Raw genomic sequence first — 23248 nt, forward strand, 5'->3', positions numbered from 1 at the left:
GAAGCTGAAGGTTTTGCTCCAGTTTGGACAAAGGAAGTAGTAAACTATATAACTAGGAATCATTTTCTAAGTTAGCTTTTTAGTGTGAACCCATGACTTCAAAAGTATCTTCAGAAATATTTGATATTCATTCCTACATATATGTAAGTATCAGCCTGGTTATAGTACAGGTTTGCTCTCCTATGGGAACATGTTAATACTTCAGTGTCCAAAATTATTTCCTTCTCCCCCTCAATTCTTCTTCACAAAGTTTCTAAACCATTTTTTTCAGTTTGTTTCACACATTGGTGATTCTCTGTTTCATGGGCTGATGTAAACCATAGGGAAACTGAATAAAGAAAGATGCTCTGATTGGGAAGTCTTTCTGAGTAAATATTTATATACTCATACTACTAGAATCAAATGAAGTAGATTTTCAACTCATCACACTACTGACCTTTTCAAATCAGCTGATTGAGAGAAACAGCTTTGAATTATTCATAGTTTAAGCAATTTAGATACACATGATATGTGCTTAGCTAAGAATATGTGTTTTGCTGAAACACTGAGCACAAAAAGTAGGAATAAAATTATCAGCATATTCCTCAACATATCGACAGTTCTAGACTTCCCCCTTTTAGAGGGTGTTATAGATGTTTAAGCTCTGAAAGTTTTTTAGTAGTGTGTCTATAAGTTCTTCAGTTACAGGATTTAGTAGAAAATTTCTCATTAACAGATCAAAAGTGTGCTCACCGAAATTTGTGAAATGCAAGAATAGTACTTATCCCTGCCACACCACTTAGCAGAATCCAACTATAAGAGAATAGACCTAGAGTCTGATGCTATGTTTATACTTGAAGTTAAAAGTTAAAAGTATTACACATTCTTATACCAAGAGACAATAGGATTCAGCTCTATAAAAGTATGACAAAACTGTCCATAAACTAAATTTGAGCATCTTTTTACTTAAAATACCTATTCCTAAACTGAATCTGTGACGCCATAGTTTTGATGAACTCTGTAAATGTTCCCACGTTTCTGTGCTAGGAACATTTGTCACAATCATACTACATTTAAACCCAAGTAAGACCTTTTAATGTATTAATAACTACAAGTATATAATGTGCCACAAAGAAATTAATGTTGGAATTCCTTCTGTGCAATAGTACACAGTTACGTACCAGTGCACACTATACATACTGTTTTTTCCTCACTTTGGAATTGTTTTATATAAAGAAAAGAAAAACCTCAACTTTGACAGCATTAGCTACATAACATTTCATTGCAAAAGTCCAAAATTCAAAATATCAGTAAGAAAGAACATACCCTCACAAGGGGTGAAAACCGATAAACACTTCTACACGAAGAACATTCATACGCTTTTATAGTACACAGCAGTACCAAAACAGATATCATGGCTTCACAGAAGTTTCAAGCTAAGAGAAGCCACTATTTCACCACAGCAGCAACTCCAAAAAGAGATCTGGCAGCCAATACAGCGAAGTAGTATTTTAGTAACAGTAGTACTAATAGATAGAGTTTAGCCAAATAGCGTTCTCACAGCCATCAGGCTTCTCAGAATCTGAGGAAAGGGTAACAGCTAACTCAATCAGCTGACAACTAGAAGCTGGAAGAGATGCAGAAAGGAAAGAAATCACAGTAGTCTACTTGAAATGACCATTCCCTCATCAATCCGATTAATCTTACCAACCCACAGCTAATATAGGGCAGACAGGAAAGCTCTGTGTTTACTATAGTGTCTTTCAGGTTCAGACAAGAGTAGGCTCATGTTTATGCCTGACTCAACCCACGCATACTCCCCATTCTCAAAATTTCAGTAGAAGGATAAATACAATAATTCAACAACAAAAAAAGCACACAATGAGAAGTTTTCACTGTCTTCATTATATTTGAAAGGGAGACTTCAAATATGTTGTGAATGAGTGTTTTGAATAACTAACATTCATAATAGGAATGTTTCTGTCACCCCACATGGAAAGAATAAGACAGAACAGGAAATAGTCCATATTTATTCATGTGAAAACAACAACACACTATAGAAGAGGGTTCATAGTAATCTCTGCATTAAGCATCATTTCCACCTCAAAAATAAAATTTCCTAACACTTTCCCATGATCCATTAGTTTTTATGAACAAATACAGAAATCAAGATTCTAGAAAGATCCATTAGTATTGGGCATTGCACATCATCTGAAACTACAAAGCAAATGTCAATTGTGTGGATAACTATTTCTGATATTACACAGCATGTAGGACCATGGCAACTATGCAAGATATACATGCCTGTATTTACATATTGAGTAGAAAAGACAGGAAAAAAATTCCGTTTAATTTCTAGTGCAAGTCTACAATAATCACACAGACAGAACAACATTTATTAACAGGAATGGAACAAGTCCACACATGGATAAGAAAAGATCATAAATAGTACAGTTGCAAAAAGAATTAAAGTCTCAGATTGAAGTTGTCAAGGGTGTGCAATATGGACATTTGTACAGAACACCTGTACAACAGTTCCTCAAAGATGCAAGTTTCCTATGAGTAAAGTGGTAGAACAGCAGGGATCTTTTAATAGGTACATCTTCCATTAAGAAATGTGCAAGGATTGGCTAGTGATGTATATAACAGTTATTTTTAATTAAGAAGTTACTACTAAACAGAATCTCAGACAGGAAGTCTACTTTACTTTAACTTCTGATCACTCCAACTTCATCCTGACAGAAGTCAGTTCCCATTTTTCCCCAAGCACAAGAATTTTATAGGTATATATAAGTAATCACAAATTGTTTCCAAACTCAGAACCAGATCAAAGTAAAATGGGGGAAGAAAATGCTCTGAAGAAACACAAACATTTTAAACAAAAACAATCATTTTTCTAAATGATTTTATTTACATTTTTCATATACAAGTATGTTGAATGATACATTCTGACTAGTATCCACACCAGTGTGAATTACATGAAATTAAGTATACTGATGTATTGCATATGATGAAATGCAAAACAATTAACCCTAAGCCTCAGTGATAAAAAGCCTTCCCCCCGAAGCCTCATACAGCATGTTTTGTTATTGAGACATCTAAAATCAAAATGTTCATATTAAATAGAAGTTACCTAAACAATTATATCTAGTTTCATTTCTTTAGAACAAGCAGTTACATAAAAGTCTTACTTAAAAAATCGCAAAATGAAAAATACATGTGAACAGCCAAACACTTTACATGCATATTACTAATTTTATGTTTATTGTTTCTGGATTTGGGATATTTATAACAACTGTCTTGTGCTTATTAAACACCTTGAATTATGGCAACTTCTCAAACCCTACCAGCAACAACAGTTCAAAGTGACAAGGAGATACTGAAATAAGCCCAAAAACAAAAGAGATGTGATGTGAACTGGCCTGACACATTTGGGACAGCTACAGCTTAATGCTTCCATTTAAAGTGACAGGAACTAAAAATCCTAAGGAACAGCAATAACCTTGATAAAAATGCTACAAATATATGGACATAGTTAATAAATGTGCTTCAAAGGTTTTCCACTGGGTGATTTTCAAGGAAAACTAAAAGTAAAAAAGGTAACAACTTCAAATGTTTGTTGCAGAGCTACTGAAATATTTAGGAAACTGGAAAAGTGAAAGTTCTTTCAAGTATATCAAATGCATTACCAACTCATTCTGCATCTAAAAGAACAATCAAATAGTCAAAGAGATGGAGGAAACTGCTGGGTCTTTGGTATCATAGGATGCATTACATTAGAATTTATTTTTACATTTCTGCAGCACCTTTTAGCTAGATGCTAAAAGCACTGTAAGCACTCAATTAGGCCTCACAACAACCCTGTGAGGTAGGTAGGTATCTGTATTGTAATAATGGAAAAACAGGTGAAATAACTTACCCAAGAAGGCACAGCAAATCAGCAGAGCAGACTAGAATCCAGATCAGGTGATCTATGAATTTTACAATATGGCACATGTGGAACCTTGAGACTTGCATGCTGCTTTGTAAAACTGTTAAAGAGGCACTGATAGTGGACTGATTCAAGTTTGCTGGAAGTAGATTTTTATGGAAAAAGGTATCAAGAGAAAAATGTGCTTTAAGCAACTGGAAAAAAAAAAGTCCAAGCAACAAGAGTAACATTACTGCACCAGGTCTTAAATTTTAGTAGATGCAGAATGTACTAACCAGTTCACTATATTTACTTGCTAAAATATGTACGAAAAAGAGTCTACAGTCTGTCAAATTCACACTCTCACAAGCCTTAAGCATTCAAATGTCATGACCAAAAAGCATTGCGAGCTGGGGCCCATTTCATCCACTTCTAATGTTCCCATGTTTTGCAACTGCTTCCTTTGAATGTTAATAGAAGTAAGAACCAGAGGGAGAATCAAAATTGTTTTGAAGAGTTCAAGCTTATAACAGAATTCCATTAGAAAACTGTCAAAGCATGCTTTGCCCAGTTAATCTCCACATTCTACTGACCGGTAAACCAGTTGTAACAAAGAGACCAGAACATATAAATCAGTGCTTGGCATACAAAATGGAAACACAAAGTATTCTGTTACTTCAGTGGTCTGTGCATCAATGGCAATAAGTTAGATGATGAAGTGCTGAGCACTGTTTTAAACTATATTTCAGTAGGGAACAAAGACATACAAGAAAAGGAAAGCAGAGACAGTGAGTTGAAGAAACACTGTCATCCTAAAACACGAGGTAGTAACAACAGTTAAGATCTGCACTTCAAGTTTTATATTACAAAATGAAAGAGTATATGCAGGGAAAAGGTCTTGTCTATGTATATTATAAAAATTACTTTTGCCTGAAGATTGCAAATGACTATAAAGAATACACTCTTAAGTTAGGCAAAGGGAAATTTACAAGTTTCTAATAATTTAATAAAGGACAGTTGTTACAGGGCTAATTTACATTTTTTTCATGGTCATAATAATAATTTTCACCCTAGCTCCTCTTCCAACAGCAGAACACCATCTACATAGTAACATTCACCTTATAACGTGTAGCTCAGAGAACAAAATTCTGTAGTGAAAGACATCTGCCAGAAAACCTCTCTCACTTTCCTTTTTGTCTTTGTGATGCAAAGAGAAAAGTAGTATCATTAAAGAGGAAAGTTGTTATGCTTTTTTGACTTCAGAAAAAAAAGCATAGCTTAAAGATGACTGAAGATTCAGCAATTTCCAGATTTAAAATAATAAAGCAGAGAAAGTGAATCAAAGGCAATGCTAACCAAAGATTTACCACAAGTTTACTTTCCCAACTCAAAGTTGGAAAGAGCTACACTTCTGAACTATCCAAGAGAAATTTCCTAGCAGGAGGAGAATACTAAGATTTCCAAGGAAAAAGGTTCTGGAAAATATCTTCCATGTTTTCCTTGTACATGTTAAAGCTGCAATAAAAGAGGCCTCAAGACAACTCCTCTAGCTTATATCTAAGGTAGCCTTTAAAAAGTAAATCTTAACTTATATTCAACTACATTGTGAAAAAGAATATTTGAGAAAGTATTTCATTCTGAATGTACTCTCAGGCAGGTCTGCACTCAATATGCAACTTAAAACACCACTGGCAACAGTGCCCAATCATGTGAATATGTTTTTTCAGTGAGGTATTTTGGAAAATAGAGAGTTATTTCAGCTTACACAGATGAAGAGTTACGTACACTGAAAAAAGCAAAGATAAGTATGTTGCTTTTTAGTTATAACAGTAACTACGTGAGTTTAGAGAAGTTACTAGAACCAGGAAAGAAAAACTGAAAAACAAAATTAAGTCATAACTGTGGTTTTAAAAATTTGCCTGCTAAGATAAGAGATGTTAAGTTTTTCAAAAATATCTTTCATTTCTTTTAAACATAAATTTAAATGTAACCTCTGCCAGAACTCTGTAGTTCATCTTTTGCTCATTCTGAGTAAAAGAATTGTATGGCTCATTTATATTTCAAGTGTAATTGTAGATATATATACACACAAAACTAGTGATCTCAATGCTGATTCATTCATTCCTCAAGTTTACCTTGTGTTACTTAGTTACCATACCTGCTGGATAAAGCTGATCTTCCTTCCTTGAAGTAGCACATAATAATTATATCCTAGAGATTCATAAGCCTTGCCATTGTTTGTGTTTGTAAATACTAGTAGGTAAGTTAGATAAAAGGCATTGGTTAAGAGAGGTAATGTCTGCCAAGCCATCTCTGAACACAGTTCAAGACAAGCAACCTGAGGTTTCTTACACTGATAAGAGTGATTCCTGCAGAAAGATCTATAATGTTGTATAAGCTTTCTGAGGTGGTCTTATTCACCTCAGATTTGAGGCATGTTTAGCGAAAGAGTTCTAAATAAGCACCAAATGCCACACAAATCAGATAACTGATGTACTCCTCAAATTACAGACTAGATTCTACAGAGAACTTTGCAAGAATACAAGAGGTTGAGGGATTAAGCTGCAGGATTCCAAAAGGTAAAATTCACAGCTGGATGCATCAGTCCCTTCACAATCTTCCAGACATGTTCTATCACTGACATTCCACTAACCACTCACTACAAAGTACTGGAAACAAAACAGTGAGAATTCTAGGATATTTCATTACTTAATATTGAATTTAAGTTGCACTATTATACCTCACTAACTACAAACTTCAACACACGTTTGTTAAACAGATTCCCATGATTGCAATTTTATTTCATAACCTTTAAAATTTACTGCCAGAAAGTATTTGAGTAAATAATTTTATATACAGAGTATAATTATTATACAATTCAGTTTTGCCACTGAGCTTGCTTCTTAAGCAATTTTCACATAAAATGGAAAAGAAATCTAGCTAGCTCATTTCTCATCTCAGGAACAAAGGCATTCACTATTGCAGTTTAGCATGCAAAAGACTTCTGTTTTAAGAAAAGTGTGCGCCTAAAAAGATGCCCATAAAGCATGTGTATTGGCATGCAATATCAGCTACAAAAAAATGAAGAAATACTCAGCTTATACAGTGCATTTCATAGCATGTCATTAAAGACTGTTCAAAGGGGTCAATGCACTTAAAGGGTACAACAATGGCAGTAGTTTTATATAGTCAATCATCACAATTTGAGGGGAATTTTTAAAAGTTAATGTGCGGTGCTAAAGCCATGCATTTTACCCGCAATTTAATTTCAGAAATCAGCTTCCACCCCACACCCTCCCTGGAAACAATATTCAGAAGTACTCAAATCCCTGAGGAAGCAAAAATATTAAAAGATCCAACATTCATAGAAAATTATTCAAGTAAGTTTGTACGTATGAATAAAAAAATGAGCTCTAAATAAATGACACAGGAGGCAATAAATTGACACGACAAGTAAATAAAAGGCTAAAGCACTCCAATACCATTGAAACTGTTTTAATGTTGTTGCAATTCCATAATGCAACAATCATCAAGTCATAAAAGACCCAATACTTTAGAATTCATTTTAATTATTCCTTTGCACCTATTTTACAAAATAAAGGCAAGGTATATTTAAAATCCTCCTTTCCCTAGGTTTTATGTACCTATCTTATTTATCTTTATGAGAATGTAAACTTAAATTCCTATTAAATGTTATATAAGAAAAAAATGTTAAAATATTAACCTCTGCTTCAATGTACAGTTTCCAGAATCTGCCAGAACTGGGGAACTGGGCAACAAGGCGTTCATAGGTCTTCCGGGCTTTGTCTATAGGTTGATTCTAAAAATTGAAAATCAAAACAGCATTTACAATATTATGATTTATGTAAATGAATATGCTGATTTTACTCCAGAACCAAATAGTGTGAGTGGACCATAGATAAGGAAATGTAATCCTATGTCACTAAACCTGTGCCTCTCGAATGAGAATGCTCCAAGCGTCAAGGTCATATGGATTCTCTTCTAGTTTCTTTTCGGCTTTCTTCACTTTTTCTGGGACATATTCAGCAGCCTAGAAAAACCAAAGAGAAGACATAAGGGATCACAAGCAGAATTTGAGAAGTTCATTCCCAGCAATACAGTCAAGCTAAATACAATGTTCTGACAGTGTAACATTTCAGATCTCAGTTTTTTTGCTGGAATTAAACTGTAATTTTATCTGTAAAGCAAGTTGTCCTAGTAACATAATGTACCCTAATACAACAAGCTTGACATATTTGGTGACCCAGTGAAAAGCTAGACTAAACTGAGCAAACGTTTTTAAAATATTCTAGAACAAATCTGAGTTTGCCAGATTTATTGCACTACAAAATTTAAACAGTTCTGACCTGAAACACTTAATAAGCAAAAAACTAAATTGAAATTGATTTTATTTTTTAATTACAGATTTCAAATACATCTAATTTACTACATGAGTTATTCTGCATATGCAGGAAAGTATGTCACAAGTTGTAGATTTAACAAGAAAACTAAGAAATGACAATTCTAACAGCAACACAGACATTATCCAAGCACAGTTTGTTGTTGTTGTTGTTGTTGTTGTTAACTTGGTGATTTGTCAATCAGCATAGTCTCATAGTTGCTTTCACACAGCTTTGGCACTAAATATCCTGAAATGTTTTCTTCACACTCAGCCATTCAGATCGGAGGTTGCAAGCTACTTTTGATACTAAAAGTTTTGCCAAATTGAACATTAAATTGTTAAAATAGCTACTATTACAGTATGTCTTTAAGTGTACTTTCAAATACTTGTGGAAATATCCTACTTTGTAATCTCCAGGAAAAGTTTTCTAGTGTTAATACTGCATTAGCTCAAATAACTGAAAAAAATAAGATCTGATGATTGCATTTATACAAGTCTTCAAACACATGCTTGTTAGAATCCTAAGTGATATGATGACTTTTTTTTAAACATGAAAGACTGTTCTTTTACTCCAAAAAGGTTATTTACCAGCTTCCTGAACTTGAGTCATTTTCAGACAGATGTTAGCAACCCCAAATTGCATGATCAAGTAAATTGATTGCTGCCCTCACAAGATGTAATAGTAATAAGCTGTTAATATTAAATTACTCCTACTAGATGCTTCTTGTAAATTTTTAGAAGTTAGGTACCTATTTACTGTTACAATACACTGTTCTGTATCACCCCTTTAACAGTGATTATTGTACAGAGAAATCTAGAAAAAAGGCCAATTACTAAGAGCTAATTTCAAGGAACTACTTAAATTCTTAGCATTAAATCTAGATATAAACTTATACAGCTCTGAAGAATAGGCAGGCAACAGATGAGACAGAACTCATACTCTCTATCACAGGTTCCAACATACACTTCGAAAGACAAGGCAGCTTGACACCTATAATACCACAGAGATATGAGGCTGAGTTACTTAGGAACATCAGCTTTTCATTTTCAGGATGATCCCCTGCTTCCCTTTTTTGTTCCTATTAACCTTTGCAGATGTAATACTATATAACAGCTGCTTACATTAGACATCATGATTCAACTTGACCATTTCAAAAAGTTACAGTATTTCTGAATATCTTTAACCACTACCACTTGTTGCATTAGTCCTACTAGCAAGATATAATTTCAGGCATTTCTCTTAAGCATTATTTTTAATTAGTAATTTATATATAAAATGGAGAAAAATGTACAAAAATGTTGCAGAGATGTTACGTGGATACCTAATAGTAGGCATGAATGAAAGCAAAAAGGAAAGAATTGGGAAGAGAAGTATCAAAAAGCCCCGAGCAAATTAAGAATTAATTTGATAAATTAAAACTTGTTAGCTCAGCATTGTCAGTTCAAAAAAAGTAAATTATAAGTTTCTGTATGCTGTTGCATCCCATGTCCATTCAAATTCTGACTTCATCATACTGCGTATTTTAGTTCAAGTGAAACACCCTTAAGATGTAAAACAGTATAAAGTGACCTATTGGCATTATTTTTTTTCCAAATTACATGCATTGACACATTTCAGCTTACCAAAGACAGCACCGAAGCTGAAATTTCCCAAGTTTAAAACCCAATTTACATAAGCAATCTTCAGAGGTAACCCAAAGCTGAAATGCTGTTTATTCAATAAAGTTAAATTTGCCCACATTATTGGTAAACTTTGTTTCTTGTTACATTCTATTTCAGTGAAATCTACTTGTCTCAAATCTTCAAGCATGCAGCATTTGGCATTCCATTAAACAGAAATGCTTATTTCTGGAGTACTATTAATGTAGTCCACAATCAAAAAACTAACCCTAAAGAAACAATTGAAGCATTTACAGGTATTAGGGTCCTGCACTGTAAACAGTCACTTTCACATAGGAAAAAGTAGAATGAATCATCCAAGTGCCCCTCAACTATTTCAGCAGTAATGCAGTTGTCTTATCTCAAATCTTTTCATGTGGCACACAAAACTCAGCTGACATTGCAATAGCAATTAAGAAGCTTTCAGGAAGTCCATTTTACCTATTCAAATATAGGGCAATAACCTCAGGAGGACTGAAAGAAATCAAGCCAGTGCAGAAGTATCTGCTGACAAGATACATAATCCCAACAATTCTACATTAAAGTTTGAAAGGTTGATATAGGACTCCTAATTTATGTAAGCAGCATAAGAAAACCTTCATTCTTGTACTTGAAAAAAAAATTAAAAAACCTATGATTTGCTGTAATAGCAAATATTCACTTAGCAGCAGCAGCAAATGAAGATCTCCATACAGTTATATAAGACAAAAATTTACAGGAGCTCTATAGAACCAACAATTACGGTATGGTCAGGGTTAAGGTTAAGCTGCTCAGTTCTGTACTGCTTGCATCAAATGTCACATGTAGGAGAACGCCCAAGTTCTTAAGGCCAGTGAGCACTTCCCACGTGCCCCCACTGCTGGGGGTGAAGAGGGAAATCATGAAAGCCATCCATTCTAGTATGGAGGCAAATTGCACTTTGGGTAAACTGCTGTTCTAGCCACATTTGCACCAAAACAAGGTCTTATTACCTTGCATCCTCATCAATGACCACTCCTAACACATTGGAGAGATCAACACACATGCTTCCCTGTCTGGGCCATTTTGCCAGAATCAAGTCTGCGAATAAACATGCATTCAGTTATACGTTCAAATTTGTGAGGACTAATATCTACTGTAACAATGGAGTGAAAGGGAGCAGGAAGTTTCCACTTTTAATCTAACTCAGCTACAGCCAGCAACATCTGATCAGTTTTGAAAACTCATGTTAACTGAACTCTGTATTTAGATTTGCTGGGTTTAGTTTGAGGGTTTGATGGCTTTTGATTATACATTTTTAATTATTCTTCTCACACGACAGTTGATATCCAACAGGATGAAGATACTGAATTGTTAAGGTGCTATTCCACAGTGGTCTTAAGTCACTCGCATCATCCTGCACCTAGACAAACATTTTCAGGTCCTTGATTTGGTAGAGGGACACATGCTTGAGTTGATCTCATTCTGTAACATACCGGTTCAAGAGAGTTAAACCATCAGAAAAACAAAACCTATTGAAGTGATTAACTTTCTAACAGTTTAGCTCCTGATCTCAGGATCAGGTCCAATGCAAAAAAAAGAGAGGGAGACTCACAGGATTGCATCAGTCCCAAGAAACCGTAAAACTACGTCACATTAAACAAAAAGTAATTACTGGACTTTTAACTTTTATTTAATGTCTGAAAAAACGTTGCAAAGAGTTGTTGCAAACACGCTGGAAAAGTAATTTTTTCTCCGCTTTTGTCAATTCTGCGTGCAGTATATTTCCCACGTAATCAGGCTCCTATTCCACAACAATCTCTCTGAAGGTCACGGAATCGTTTAAGTACTTAAAGTTCATACTCATAAGTATCTGTATTATTAATATCTAGCCTGATCCACAGCTTCCCTTTTTTTATTTACAGAAAAGGAAAGGCAAGAGAATTTTAGTTTGGCACATACTGAAATTGCAAAATGATCTCTATGACCATGGTTTTCAAAATCTGAAAAAAAATCAAAAGAAATTATCTGATCAGAAGTCTAGGTCATCCTTTTTGAAAATTACATTAGCCATACGAAACCCAAATCTGAATTCACAAAAGATGTCAAAGGGAAGAAGAACATAAGAAACAGAATTTTTAATTCAGTGCTGATCTTTATTACAAATTCTTTTATAAATCATCTTAATGGAAGGAAAACTGTTTCATACCGTGCAGCTAAGAAAACCAGTTAACAGTTTCCCCAGGCTTTTGAGAATAAACCGTAATGTTTCCAAAGGATGTTAAAAATCACCTAGCCTAACACCCCTCCCAACTGCTCACACCACTTGGTATTTGTTTACAGCATCCTCTTGTTTCCACAGAAGGATCTGCTACAGTGGAAAAAAATTATTCAAACAGCTATTCTAATTGTCAAGCCGCCAGTTTAAGATGCCATGAAAAACTACCACTATGAAATGCGAATTCCTATAGACAAGACTAACAGGTTGTAGCACATGAAAAGAGTCAGGAATTCTAATGTCTAGTTCTGTCATATTGGTTCAATGTCTAAAAGGAGTTTTGTGTCCATTAAAATGGAAACAATCATTTGCAGGTTCAGCTGGCTATGGTACAATTTAGCACAGTCTGGGCTATAACACAGCCAGTGAAAATAACTTCAATATAATAAGCATCTTAACAATATTACTGAATAATATATCCAATACAAAAAGCATTTTAACAAGTATTCAGTTATGTTAGTCTACAGTTTTGCCTAATCAAAGCCTTTTTTGCGAGTTTAATTATGGCTTTATGTACACAGAACAGGTTTTTAATTCCTATCTTCAGCTACAGGTTTCTTACTATAGCACACTATAGCTACACTGTATCAACCCTTACACTTTCTTTTCCCTGTATCAATGACTGTTTCTACGGGGAAACAAAGCAAGATGCTTACTAACAAATATATTTCTCTTGCTTTAACAGAAAAAGCCACTCAAACCAGAATAAATACCCAGGTGGAGAGTTTAGAACCATACCATATTCCACATTCTCTGGATAAAATACCTTGTTTATCCAGAGAAACTAAAATGTCTTTTCTTAATTCAACAAACATCACTGAAAACTAAATGGAAAATACGTTCAATGTAGTCTTAAATCTGTTTCTAATGCCTCGCCTCCTGCTTTACCACAAAGCAAATTCAGCTGTGCACACAATCTTGAAAGTATCTTTGTCCTTTAAGGCTGTATGACAATTAAAAAATATAACCCAGTGTACTAATAAAATAAGAAAAAGGTGTTTTACAAGTCACTCCACCCCCCCACTAATGTTATTTGATCTATTTTAGATCTCTGAACAAATCAGTTTTGAATTAAGATTAGATTACTATTCATTCCTCATGAGACTATTTCCCAAACACCAGCATTTAGATGGACACTTTCTACTAATTTCTTCTCAATATAATCTGAAATTATTGACTCTGTAAATGCAACTAAAATGCACAGCATGGTTACAATTGTTAAAAAAAAGAAAAAAAAATCTGCATTATCAAGTAAAACAGGTTTATTTCACCAATCTTTGTTTTCCTTCTGTTTACAACCAGTTCCTATAGTAAATGTAAACTGTGTCAGTAAATCCAGTAATACTTTATATACCAATTAAAATAATATTCTCTCATGAGTTTTTCAAATCTCTCTTCCTAAGATATTTAATCCATGATATTACAAAAAAAAAAGTTTTGCTTTTGGCATTGCATGCACTAACAATTACACCTACTTTTAGAATGTTAAGTTTTAGATAACTGCATTTGAAGCCCAGTGGCAAATGCACAAACCTGTAGGATGCACTATACCAAACAGACCAAAGGTATGACTGAGGGGCATACAAAGACAGAAAATGCCAGCAAAAGACTTCTTTAAAGGTCTTTTCTCTACTTAGGGGTAACAGTATGGATGTCTCTTTTCACACCCTAGGCTTGGAGGAGGTTTATGCAGGTAAAGGAATTTGTGCCACGGACTGTGAGTATATCTTAGAAATAGTTACAGGAAGCTTGAAATGTATGTTCAAGTCACCTTAACAGATTAGAAGTAACTTAGTGTGGCGTAAGCAGATGTAGTATCAAGTCTTCAGATAAAACTAGGTGTCAAGCAACCATTTATTTATTAAATGGATAAGAATGGTGGTTCTGTCAGGACAGGCAGAGGATGTTGAATTTAGTTCTTGTTAGAGTAAGGGATACGAAGCAACAACCACAGACCCAAATAAGCTAGATGTGTACAGTCATGGCTAGAAAAAAAAGTAAAGAAATTTGTAGGTGCAAGGGCCTACTCTTTTTAACTCTGACATGTGATGAGATTAGGAAGAGTTCTTCATGGAAAAACCATGAAGATAATTTTCTAGCAAACAGGGGCAAATGCAGTTTTTCAATCTACAAATGTGGATTTCCGTGATATAGACAATGTTAAGTATTCAGTATTCTAAAAATCTACCCTTGAAATTCAGGTTGGTTAAATATTATACAAATCTTCCTAGGAGGCTGGCAGAAGCCTAACAGATTTAAGATTTGACATCTTTCAACTGGCTCTGCAGAATTTAGTTTGGGTCCAATACAGTTAAAACTAAGCTAGAATTGAAAGTATTCTGACTCTAGAAGACTCCCTGCAATCCTGGTGCCTGCATCACAATTCTCATCTGCCCTCAAAGCTGTGAGCATCATGCAAGGAGACAAACTCCACTAAGTAGTTTAAGCTCCTGTTCTATGACATGCTAATATCCCCTAAAGCTTGAAGGTAAGCTCAGCCTAAACAAAAAGGCAGTGAAGCCACATTTAAACAACTCTGCAAGGCTCCGAACTTCCATCCTCTTACTCATCCAACTCCCTACTCCCCTCTTCTCTCCTCCTGCACTACTGAAACTTTGTGCTTGCAGGAGACAGCATGGCAATCCATTATTCACCTGGCTGCTTTCATACATCCCCTCCAAACCCCAAGACCTGGGAAGCAAGATGCAAACACCCCTGAATGGCTGGCACTGAGTCAAAGCTAAAAATCTTTGACAAACAATAACTGTTAACATCTGCATCATACACCGTATGTACATTTTTAGTGACTGTTACCAGAGCTTTGTTTTTTTCAAATACAGACTACCACAAATAATACAGAACTACCACACAGCACAGTCAAAAATTAACTGTATAGTCACCCCCTCATACTGATCTAAGTATGTGACTGACAGTAAAAGCTACACTCCAGAACTCAAAAGCTGGTTACATATGCAGCAGAGGAAAGCCAAACAGTAAATTCAAATGCAATCTAACTTCTATTTTCAGTTTCCTATAGGAAGAAACCTTTAAGAATCGACATATAAGTTGAAGAGCCCTTCAGATAAAAGTTATACTATACAGTAGCTACAACACAGGCAAGGGAGCAAGACAACTGGCCTCAAACACAATGTTTTGTTGTTCTTCAAGAAAGAAAGGGGAATGAGTCTACCAAGCTCTACAAGACCATAGCTAGACAACCAGTAACACTGGCTTAAGATAAGTTTTGCCCTACTACACAACTAGTAAGTGATAAGCTAGGCTGGAGAAATCTTGATGTTACTGTTGCCAAAGACACTTGTCAAACCATGACCTAATTTAACTTAGGCATAAGAACCACAACTCTCCTAGGAAAGTAGAGGAAAATAGGGAAGAAACACAGATGAAAAAAGATAGAAACAAAAACAGACATGTGCAGGAGTAGAGAATAAAGAAGTAGAAAAAAAAGATACATTTAACTAAATCTATAGTAGGTTCCTTTTTTGACTTAAAGTGCACCCAATGTAAAAACTGCAAGTAAAACCAGGTAAAGAATCAACCTTAACATGAATCAAAAAAAAAAAATCAAGCTTTATGTTGTTACATGTTTTCTACAGCTGCAAAAAGCAATTTGCATTTTTTTGAATTCTAAAAGCCTCTGAGACATATAGCAATAATATTAAAGCTACCTGTACTGTTTAAAATAGCTTTTACTTTAGCATAAAGTAATTAAACCTTTTGTATATTCATTCTTTCTCTGCAAAAGAAGAAAATAAACCTTACTTAACAATATTTGCTTCTTCTTTAGCAGTAATGTATACAAGTTACAGAAATGAACTGTGAACAAATGTATGTAATTAAATGCCAATGTAACTTTCCAAAATATATTGGAGTGGGTAGCTTAAGCATGAAACATATTACACATCAAGATTATTAACACTTTATTGAAGCATACTCTTACTGCTTTGCAGCCCTTAACCTTCAGAATGATGTACCTCATCCTAAGAATCTCTTGCTTTAATATACTGCAAAAGTCTAGTTACTAACCTGATTTTATGCATCTATGTGGGTAATTCAAGGATGTTCTCTTTCATTAAGTAGACAGAAACAGGAAAATTTAAAAATCGCACACTCCTCTTCCCTACCCCCAAGAACTGGTGATCTTATGAGGAATTTACATACCACCCTTTCAAGGCACAGGCCCACAGATATGGAAGCCTAACCTGTTTTGAAGATAGATTTAAATTCCATTAAAAAAAGCTTCTAAAAAAGAGAACATTAGTCACTGGCTTCAGGCACTTTTGTAGGCTATATAGGCCACTAAGGCATGCAATACTGGTATTAACTACTCCTCCACTAAGTCTGGAACTTTCATCCCTATTCCCCCAAATTAATTCAGAGTTTAAGCATAGCCCTAACTACCCTAAAGATTTGTTACAGAAGTTCTGTCCCAAAGTGGAAAACTTATTTCACTATAACACCAGATTTAAAGAGATGACAAAATACTCAGACTGCATCTGTCTAGAAAGTAAGACATCACAATAAACACAATTTTTTGTATGTATTTAAAAAAATGAGCCAAACCCAACTAAAACAGGAGTTATTCCCCCCAACAGTAAGAATACTGTACCACAAAAGATTCTTTATTAAATAGGTATGTTTTTGAATTGCTACTGTTTCCAACTTGAAGATGTTTTAGTATTGTGTTACTCTAGAGGGGAAAAAAAAGTATCATTAAGGAGGCAAAAAGCCTGATACGCTCAATGCGTCGTTCAATAAACGCTCACTTTGCAAAACATCGCAAACATACTTAAGCAAACAGCCTGCGCAAATCTGAATTCTCTTCTAGGATGTGCACAACCAATAACTACCAGAAAATGAGATGGGGGAAAGTGAAGCTTATTAGACTGCCTATTATTCACCCTGACTTGAATTAAAGTTTGCTTACCAGAAATGCAAAAAGTTTAAGGGGCTTCCCCGATTTTACTGAGAGGGAAGGCTGGGAGCAACCCCGCGCTTCACCTCATCGCCCCAGGGAGTCACAGCGATACTTCGCTGAAGGAAGAAGTCGAGTTCCTCAAGATGGGTGTGTGCGGAGGGGGAAGGGTGCCTGTGCTGACCGGGCCGCGGAGGAGACCAGCAGGGAGCACGGGGCAGGCCAGGGCCCAGGGCCGCGCCCCCGCCCCAGGGGCGCCCCGCGGCGCGGTAGCGGCCTCCAGCCCGCCCCCGCTCCCGGGCGGCGGCCGGCCCGCGCGCTGCGCCACACGGCGGGCCCCGCCACCCCGGCAGGGCCCGGCCACCGCCACCGTCGCCGCGAAGCCCTCCTCACTCCCCTGCCGCGCCGCCGCCTCAGCGGCCCCGGCTTCGCTCAGCTCCGCGGCCCGCGGGCCCCTCGGGGAGCGGCCTCCCACCTCACCCGCCTCCCGCTCACCTGGTCGACGGCGCCTCCCTCTCCAGACATGGCGGGTTAAAACAGGGCCGAGGCGCGAAGCCCCCCAAGAGGATTAAAAACCCTTTTAAAAACCGGCCAGCGATGCCGCCGCGGGCGGCTCCCAGGCCCGCCAGCCGTTGCGGCCGCGGCCGACGGTTCCAGCAGCGCTGGGAACAAAATGGCCGCGCGGCCGACTCCGGTTCGGCTTTCAGCAGGGGCGGGGGGAAGGGCGGAGCGGCGCCGCGCGGGGGGAGCCGGGAAAGCGCCGGCTCGGCTCGGCTCGGCTCGGCTCGAGAGGGCGCCGTGCGACGGCGCGCAGGCCAACAGGAAGCGGAGGGAAGTTACGCACGGCGTTACGGCAGCACGTCGCACCGAGGCGGAAGCGGCCAGTAAGTTTTCGGCGCGCGAAGTGCCTAAAGGGAGCCTAGCGGAGCTGAGGGGAGTGTTCCTGCCCCGCTCCCGCCGCGGGGCCTGGCCTGCTTCCCCGGCGCCTCCGGGCGCGGGCCTGCCTCGGGTGCCTCGCTTTCCCGGGGCTCTGGCGGCCGTTGGGGCGGGCCGTTGGGGCGGGGCGGGGCGGCCGTTGGGGCGGGGCGGGGCGAGGCGGGGCGAGGCGGCGGCGGCGCGAGCTGGGCGCGGCCGGAAGAGCGCCGGGCCGGGGCCGGGGCCCGCGGCGGCGCCACCGGCGGCAGGAGCAGCATGGAGCTCGGCTGGCGTCGCTCAGTTTCCCGCGCCTGGCGGGCCGCCGGTTACGTGAACGCCCGCAGGGAGCGGCCAGAAGGGAGCCGGTGCCCTGTAGCCCCGGGGCCTTAGGGACTGGCCGGCGGCCCCTGTGCTGGCATGGCGTTGCCTCTGCAGCGGTCGCTGCCTTGCCCCGAGCCGGCGCCCTGCCCTTTGTAGGCTCCTGTCAGCGATGTCTGCCGGCGGTAGGTCCGTCCCTCCCACTCCAGAGAAGCTCTTGCTGAACCAGGAGGCAAGTTCAAAGGACAGTCTAAGAGGTCGTCATCTCAAAACAGCTCAAGGACGCAGGTGACAGCTCTCCCCCAAACTCCCTGTTTTTATTTGCAAAGTAATCATCAGTCTCTCTGTGAGAGAAGGGCCTTGAGTCAACCACTGCGTAGAAGCAGTCTGCTGTATGAAACAGTCACTGAAGGAGGCTTTGCGGATACCAAGGTGAAAGCTGACGTTCTCTTCTTGACTGCCTTCGCAACAACAGTGTAAGTCTTCGTAAGATTATGTAATGCAGTCATATTTATGCCAAAATACTTAAAATAACTTGATGTTAGCACTTTTGGGGTTCCTTTCAACTTTATCTTCCAGAAGTCACTTTGTTAAACTACAGTGGTGTATGGAAAAGAACATAAAAAGAACATGATAATTTCTTCTTTTCTTTTTTAAGTTTGACAAAAAAATGAACAGAGAGTAAACACTTATTTAACCAATCTGTAACATTATTTTTCTTACCAGCATTCTTGAATGATTCTGGTTTAATCATTCTTCAGAAGTGAAATACAAATATACCTGACCATCAGTCTTGGTAGGCAAGCTGTCCTCATCTTGAATTTCTTAGAAGATGATGATTTTATGATAGAGAGTAATTTGTTTTTATGGTTTATTAATTTTTTCTTCACAACAAATTTATTTTGAAAATACTTGATATATAACTACAATTTTATTCTATATATCTGGGCTATTAGTTATCTTAGTGGTCTTGGTAAGTTTTTGAACTATTTTTTTTTTATTCTTGTTCAAATGTGTTTCTGTTTTGCTTTTAGTTTCTTCTTTGGGACTTTCTTGTTCAGTTTCTTAGAATGATAAAGGTGTTTTCAAGTGATGGTAATACCAGTGACATCTTATTCTGTTAAGCAAACAAGTTAGTAAAGAGCAAAACGAATGATGCCTAATGTCATTTAGGCTTTTGTTCCTTATCTCCTATAATCTCCCTCACCTCTCAAAATAAATAACATGCTATCTCTTAAACTGCTCTTGCTCTCAATTTCTGTAATTCCATGCACAGAGTAGACCTGGCAAAACCCCAGCTGCTGTAAATACAGTAATGCCTGCTTCCTTTATGTTAGTATTGCTAGAGTAATTTGCATCAACTACAGCTTTTATACATGATTTTCTCTCTCTACTGTATTGCTCTAAGAAAATTAAAAGGAGCACTAAGTTACAGAGAGAAACTTAAGTTTTAAATTACTATTGTTATGTTGTGCCTTATTATTTCAGCCTTAAGGGTTGTCCTATTTTGCAATTAAGTGTGATTTTTTTTCAGAATTGTGATCATGAAGATATTCTATGTTTTGGTAGTATTTTACAAAACCTAAAAATCATACAAAAAACCCTAAAAATCATAGATTCTGTTTCGAAGTAACTTGAAACAGTTTTTGTCTTGTATTCAAGTTTATATACAGTTTTCTTAGCTTAATTCAAATTTTGCCTCATTGTAACTTAAATTCTTTCCTCACTCCCAAGTCTGTAGTTGCAGTTTATAACATTTACTTTGATTTAGCTGACCCATTTGATAGGCTGATTTGGAGCTTTCTTAGCAATGGTATGAGAGAAAATAATGCGGATGTAGCAGCTAGGCTTACAGCAACACTTTAGTTGCTAATTCCTTCTGCATCACTCAAATGTTATTTAGAATACAACTGTTGCTTCTGCTCTTTCTGAAGCTGCTGTCTCACCTGGACTAGCTCAAGTCTTCTAGTCTGGTTTAACTGGAGCAGTGAGGGCAGTATTACAGGTCCACCTGCTTGGGAAGGTTGTATTCTAATTATCAAGTAGCTCATGATATCAAAGCAACAGGACATTGCTAATATGGATTATAATGTAATGATTCATGCTTAGTTCAATAATTGACATGAAACTTAATGGTAAGCTGTAAATTAAGAAGCAAATTATTGCAGCTTATAGTGCTCAGTAAGTGATTGATGCAGAAGTTATGCATCAGGAATTGAAAACAAATATGAAATTGAGCACAAATTGAAGACCCCTTCTATAAGTATCGTAGTTCAGTGTTGCTTAAATGTTTTTGCTAGGAAAAAAAAAGACACAAATTACATGCTGATCAAAAAACAACTAGAAAAAAAGTCATCTTAAAACAAATAGACATTGAGCATTGCAGGCTGCTAGGCCAAGACCTTGGCAAACTAAAAAGTGGAGCAAATTTGAAAGGAGGCTGCTTTCACAGAGCTCAGTTGATGATTATCAAATAGAGCTGATGTGCAAGTCTTCTAAGTGATTTTAGCAGCTGCAGCAGATTATTATTTATTGCTAGTTATGAAATCCCAGGTTTTGTGCAACCCTTTCAGTGTAACTCTGTAACCATTAAATATATTGTTCAGGTTTGTTTATTTATTTATTTATTTAGCATGATTCACTTACAGGTCTACTGTATCTGCTCAAACCTAGAGAGCTTTAACAGTGCTTAGTTTTGAATTTCCCCATTAATTTCTGTGTATTAATGCTGAATATCAAGCTGCTTGATTGCAGAGAGCCCTGAGGATTCTCTGTCATAATATTGTTGGAGGATGTGGGCTGGTGTTAGCCCTCCTCTGGGAAAGGTTTCAGCATAGATAGGGTGAAGATGCATTGATCTGAAAATAGAGAGACCTCATTTTGCTATCATTGAGAGTGATGATGGGTTGATCATTAGCTCAATTGTTAGTTCTGCTGTGCTTGAGTGTAGAGCACAGCAGAATAGAGCTCATAATGTATCCTTTTGTGTTTTTTAAATTGACAACATCTTGGAATTCTATGAACTAAAGAAGGAAGGTAGTCTAAATTTATGTTCCTATAGGCCATAGTTAAGAATGAAACTCATGTTTTGGCCAAACTGATTTCCCTCCCTGTTTGACATCTGCTGGTTTAAAGTGAGGTGTGCCCCACTAATTGGTTGCATCAAGTGTAAAGTTGAGGAAGGTAGCTAATAAGCTTTGATAAGTGTGTGGGTGATTTTCTTTCCTTTTTTTTTTTTTTTTTTTTTTTTGGTCTCTGTACTGCCACTATTGGAGTTTGCAATGAAGAGTGGAGGAAGCAGCAATAGGGATCTTGGCAGTGAGCAGAAGAAGGCAATAGGACTCATCTGAAAATATATCCTGTGAGGATAGGATTTCAGCTGACAGGAATGGCAGGGTATGAAACTCCATTTGCATGGATATGTGACTGGTAGGAGCCATGGCATCAGATCTGTTAGAGTAATGTTCTCAAATGGTTCCTTTCTGAGCGCTTTTTCTCAGTCTGTGACTCCTATGTGAGGTGCAGTGCACCATACAGGGGACCATGGTACTTCCTTTGTGCTACGTACGTGAGAGGCAGGTGCTGTGATGGGAGACTGAATTAGTGGCGTGAATGCTCAGTGCGTGAGACTTGATCAGACTGATATGCACTGTCAGGGTTCAGACTATGGGAACCCTTAATACGTCAAAATCATTCAGCCTAGGAGTTGGATCTGTTGCTGCTTCTATCTTGCCAGATACAGTAGTGGTCTCTTATCGTTGGCATTTGGGAAGGAAACATCTTATTTCATTCTGGTTCTGTCATCTTTCCAACTCATGCCCATTATCATCCTTCCCATTTAACTACTCTAGGCAATCTGCACAGGAATAGCTGGGTGCAAGGTCATAGTGGGCATATGCCGTGTGTGTGTTATTCCAGATACCAATAACTGAGGTGCTGGTGATTGTTATCCAGGTAGAGGTTTGCAGCATGGGATGTGCACAGTGAGGTTCACATGTCAGGAAAGGTGTTTAGATTACAGCTGCAGAAACCTCTGGTTAGTTATATCAGCATTAGCAATGGATGAAGTTCTGTGTCCTGCATTGCCCAGTTAATCAGACTTCATGATCATAGTGTTCTTTTATGAAATTAAAAAGAGGAGAATCCATGACATGCAGTGCTAAATGATGTGGGTGTAATGCAGTAAGAGAAAGTTTCTTTTTTTTTCAGAGCAGAGTAATTTGCCAGTTTTGAAGGAATTTATGTAGGGGAGGAAACCAATTTAGAATTTTTATATATAAACGGAAAACAAAAGTGAACGGATTAGTGAATAATTAAGGTGAACAGTACAAAATAGTAGCAGACTGCATATTTTTAATAATGTATTTTAGTAATGTAATAAGGTGTTAAAATTGATTGAATTCTAGCATCTTTAATACAAATTCATTGGCCTGGACTTGCTATCGTTTTAAGGTATTTAACACAGTGTTGCCTAGATTATATTTTTCAGTTGTGAATCAGCTTTCCAAGAAAATGTATATATAATCCACATTTAGATTGAACCACCTTTTCCAAAGTCTTATTCTGATTTACTCTAATGTTGTTTTCCAGCATAAGTAGTTGTTCTTTTCTTTCTGTAACACCACTTGCTACTTTGTATGACTATTAATATTTGTCAACTGTTATGTATATTGTCTTGAGAATTCTTTGGAAAATTTACCACAATGAACTGCCATCTAAAGCTGGATCAGTTTCTGTTTAAAACCGTATTATAATGATGAAACAGTGAAAGTAGTGTAGAAAATTGTTTAAGCCAACAGCTAGATATCCTCAGAGGCAGGGTTACAGTTATTTGTTTTTAAATAAGATTTCTGGACAGATATATGTGGATGTACCATTTATAGTATGTATGCAGTA

At 37.5% G+C, this 23248-nt stretch overlaps 2 protein-coding genes across 6 annotated transcripts in view; one reads left to right on the plus strand and one right to left on the minus strand.

The window, feature by feature from the left end:
- Positions 1 to 18146, minus strand: part of CSTF3 (cleavage stimulation factor subunit 3) — a 54200-nt gene extending 36054 nt beyond the window's left edge. For 2 of the 3 annotated variants that reach the window (XM_062576906.1, XM_062576905.1), the window contains exons 1-3: positions 17615 to 18146; positions 7839 to 7940; positions 7614 to 7709 (exon numbers count right to left, since the gene is read on the minus strand). In XM_062576906.1, the coding sequence (XP_062432890.1) occupies positions 7614 to 7709; positions 7839 to 7940; positions 17615 to 17644 (228 nt within the window). In that variant the 5' untranslated portion in view covers positions 17645 to 18146. Of the gene's footprint in view, positions 1 to 2870; positions 4050 to 7613; positions 7941 to 17614 lie in introns of those variants that run through there. The other variant, XR_009958527.1, reaches the window with a different exon arrangement.
- Positions 17920 to 23248, plus strand: part of HIPK3 (homeodomain interacting protein kinase 3) — a 114886-nt gene continuing 109557 nt past the window's right edge. Inside the window, exons 1-2 of one of the 3 annotated variants that reach the window (XM_062576903.1) lie at positions 17920 to 18003; positions 18682 to 18828. The gene's annotated coding sequence lies outside the window, so the exon portion shown is untranslated. Of the gene's footprint in view, positions 18004 to 18274; positions 18829 to 23248 lie in introns of those variants that run through there. The other 2 variants (XM_062576902.1, XM_062576901.1) reach the window with 2 other exon arrangements.

This window comes from Rhea pennata, chromosome 5 (genome assembly GCF_028389875.1).
Source record: "Rhea pennata isolate bPtePen1 chromosome 5, bPtePen1.pri, whole genome shotgun sequence".
Lineage (NCBI taxonomy): Eukaryota > Metazoa > Chordata > Aves > Rheiformes > Rheidae > Rhea > Rhea pennata.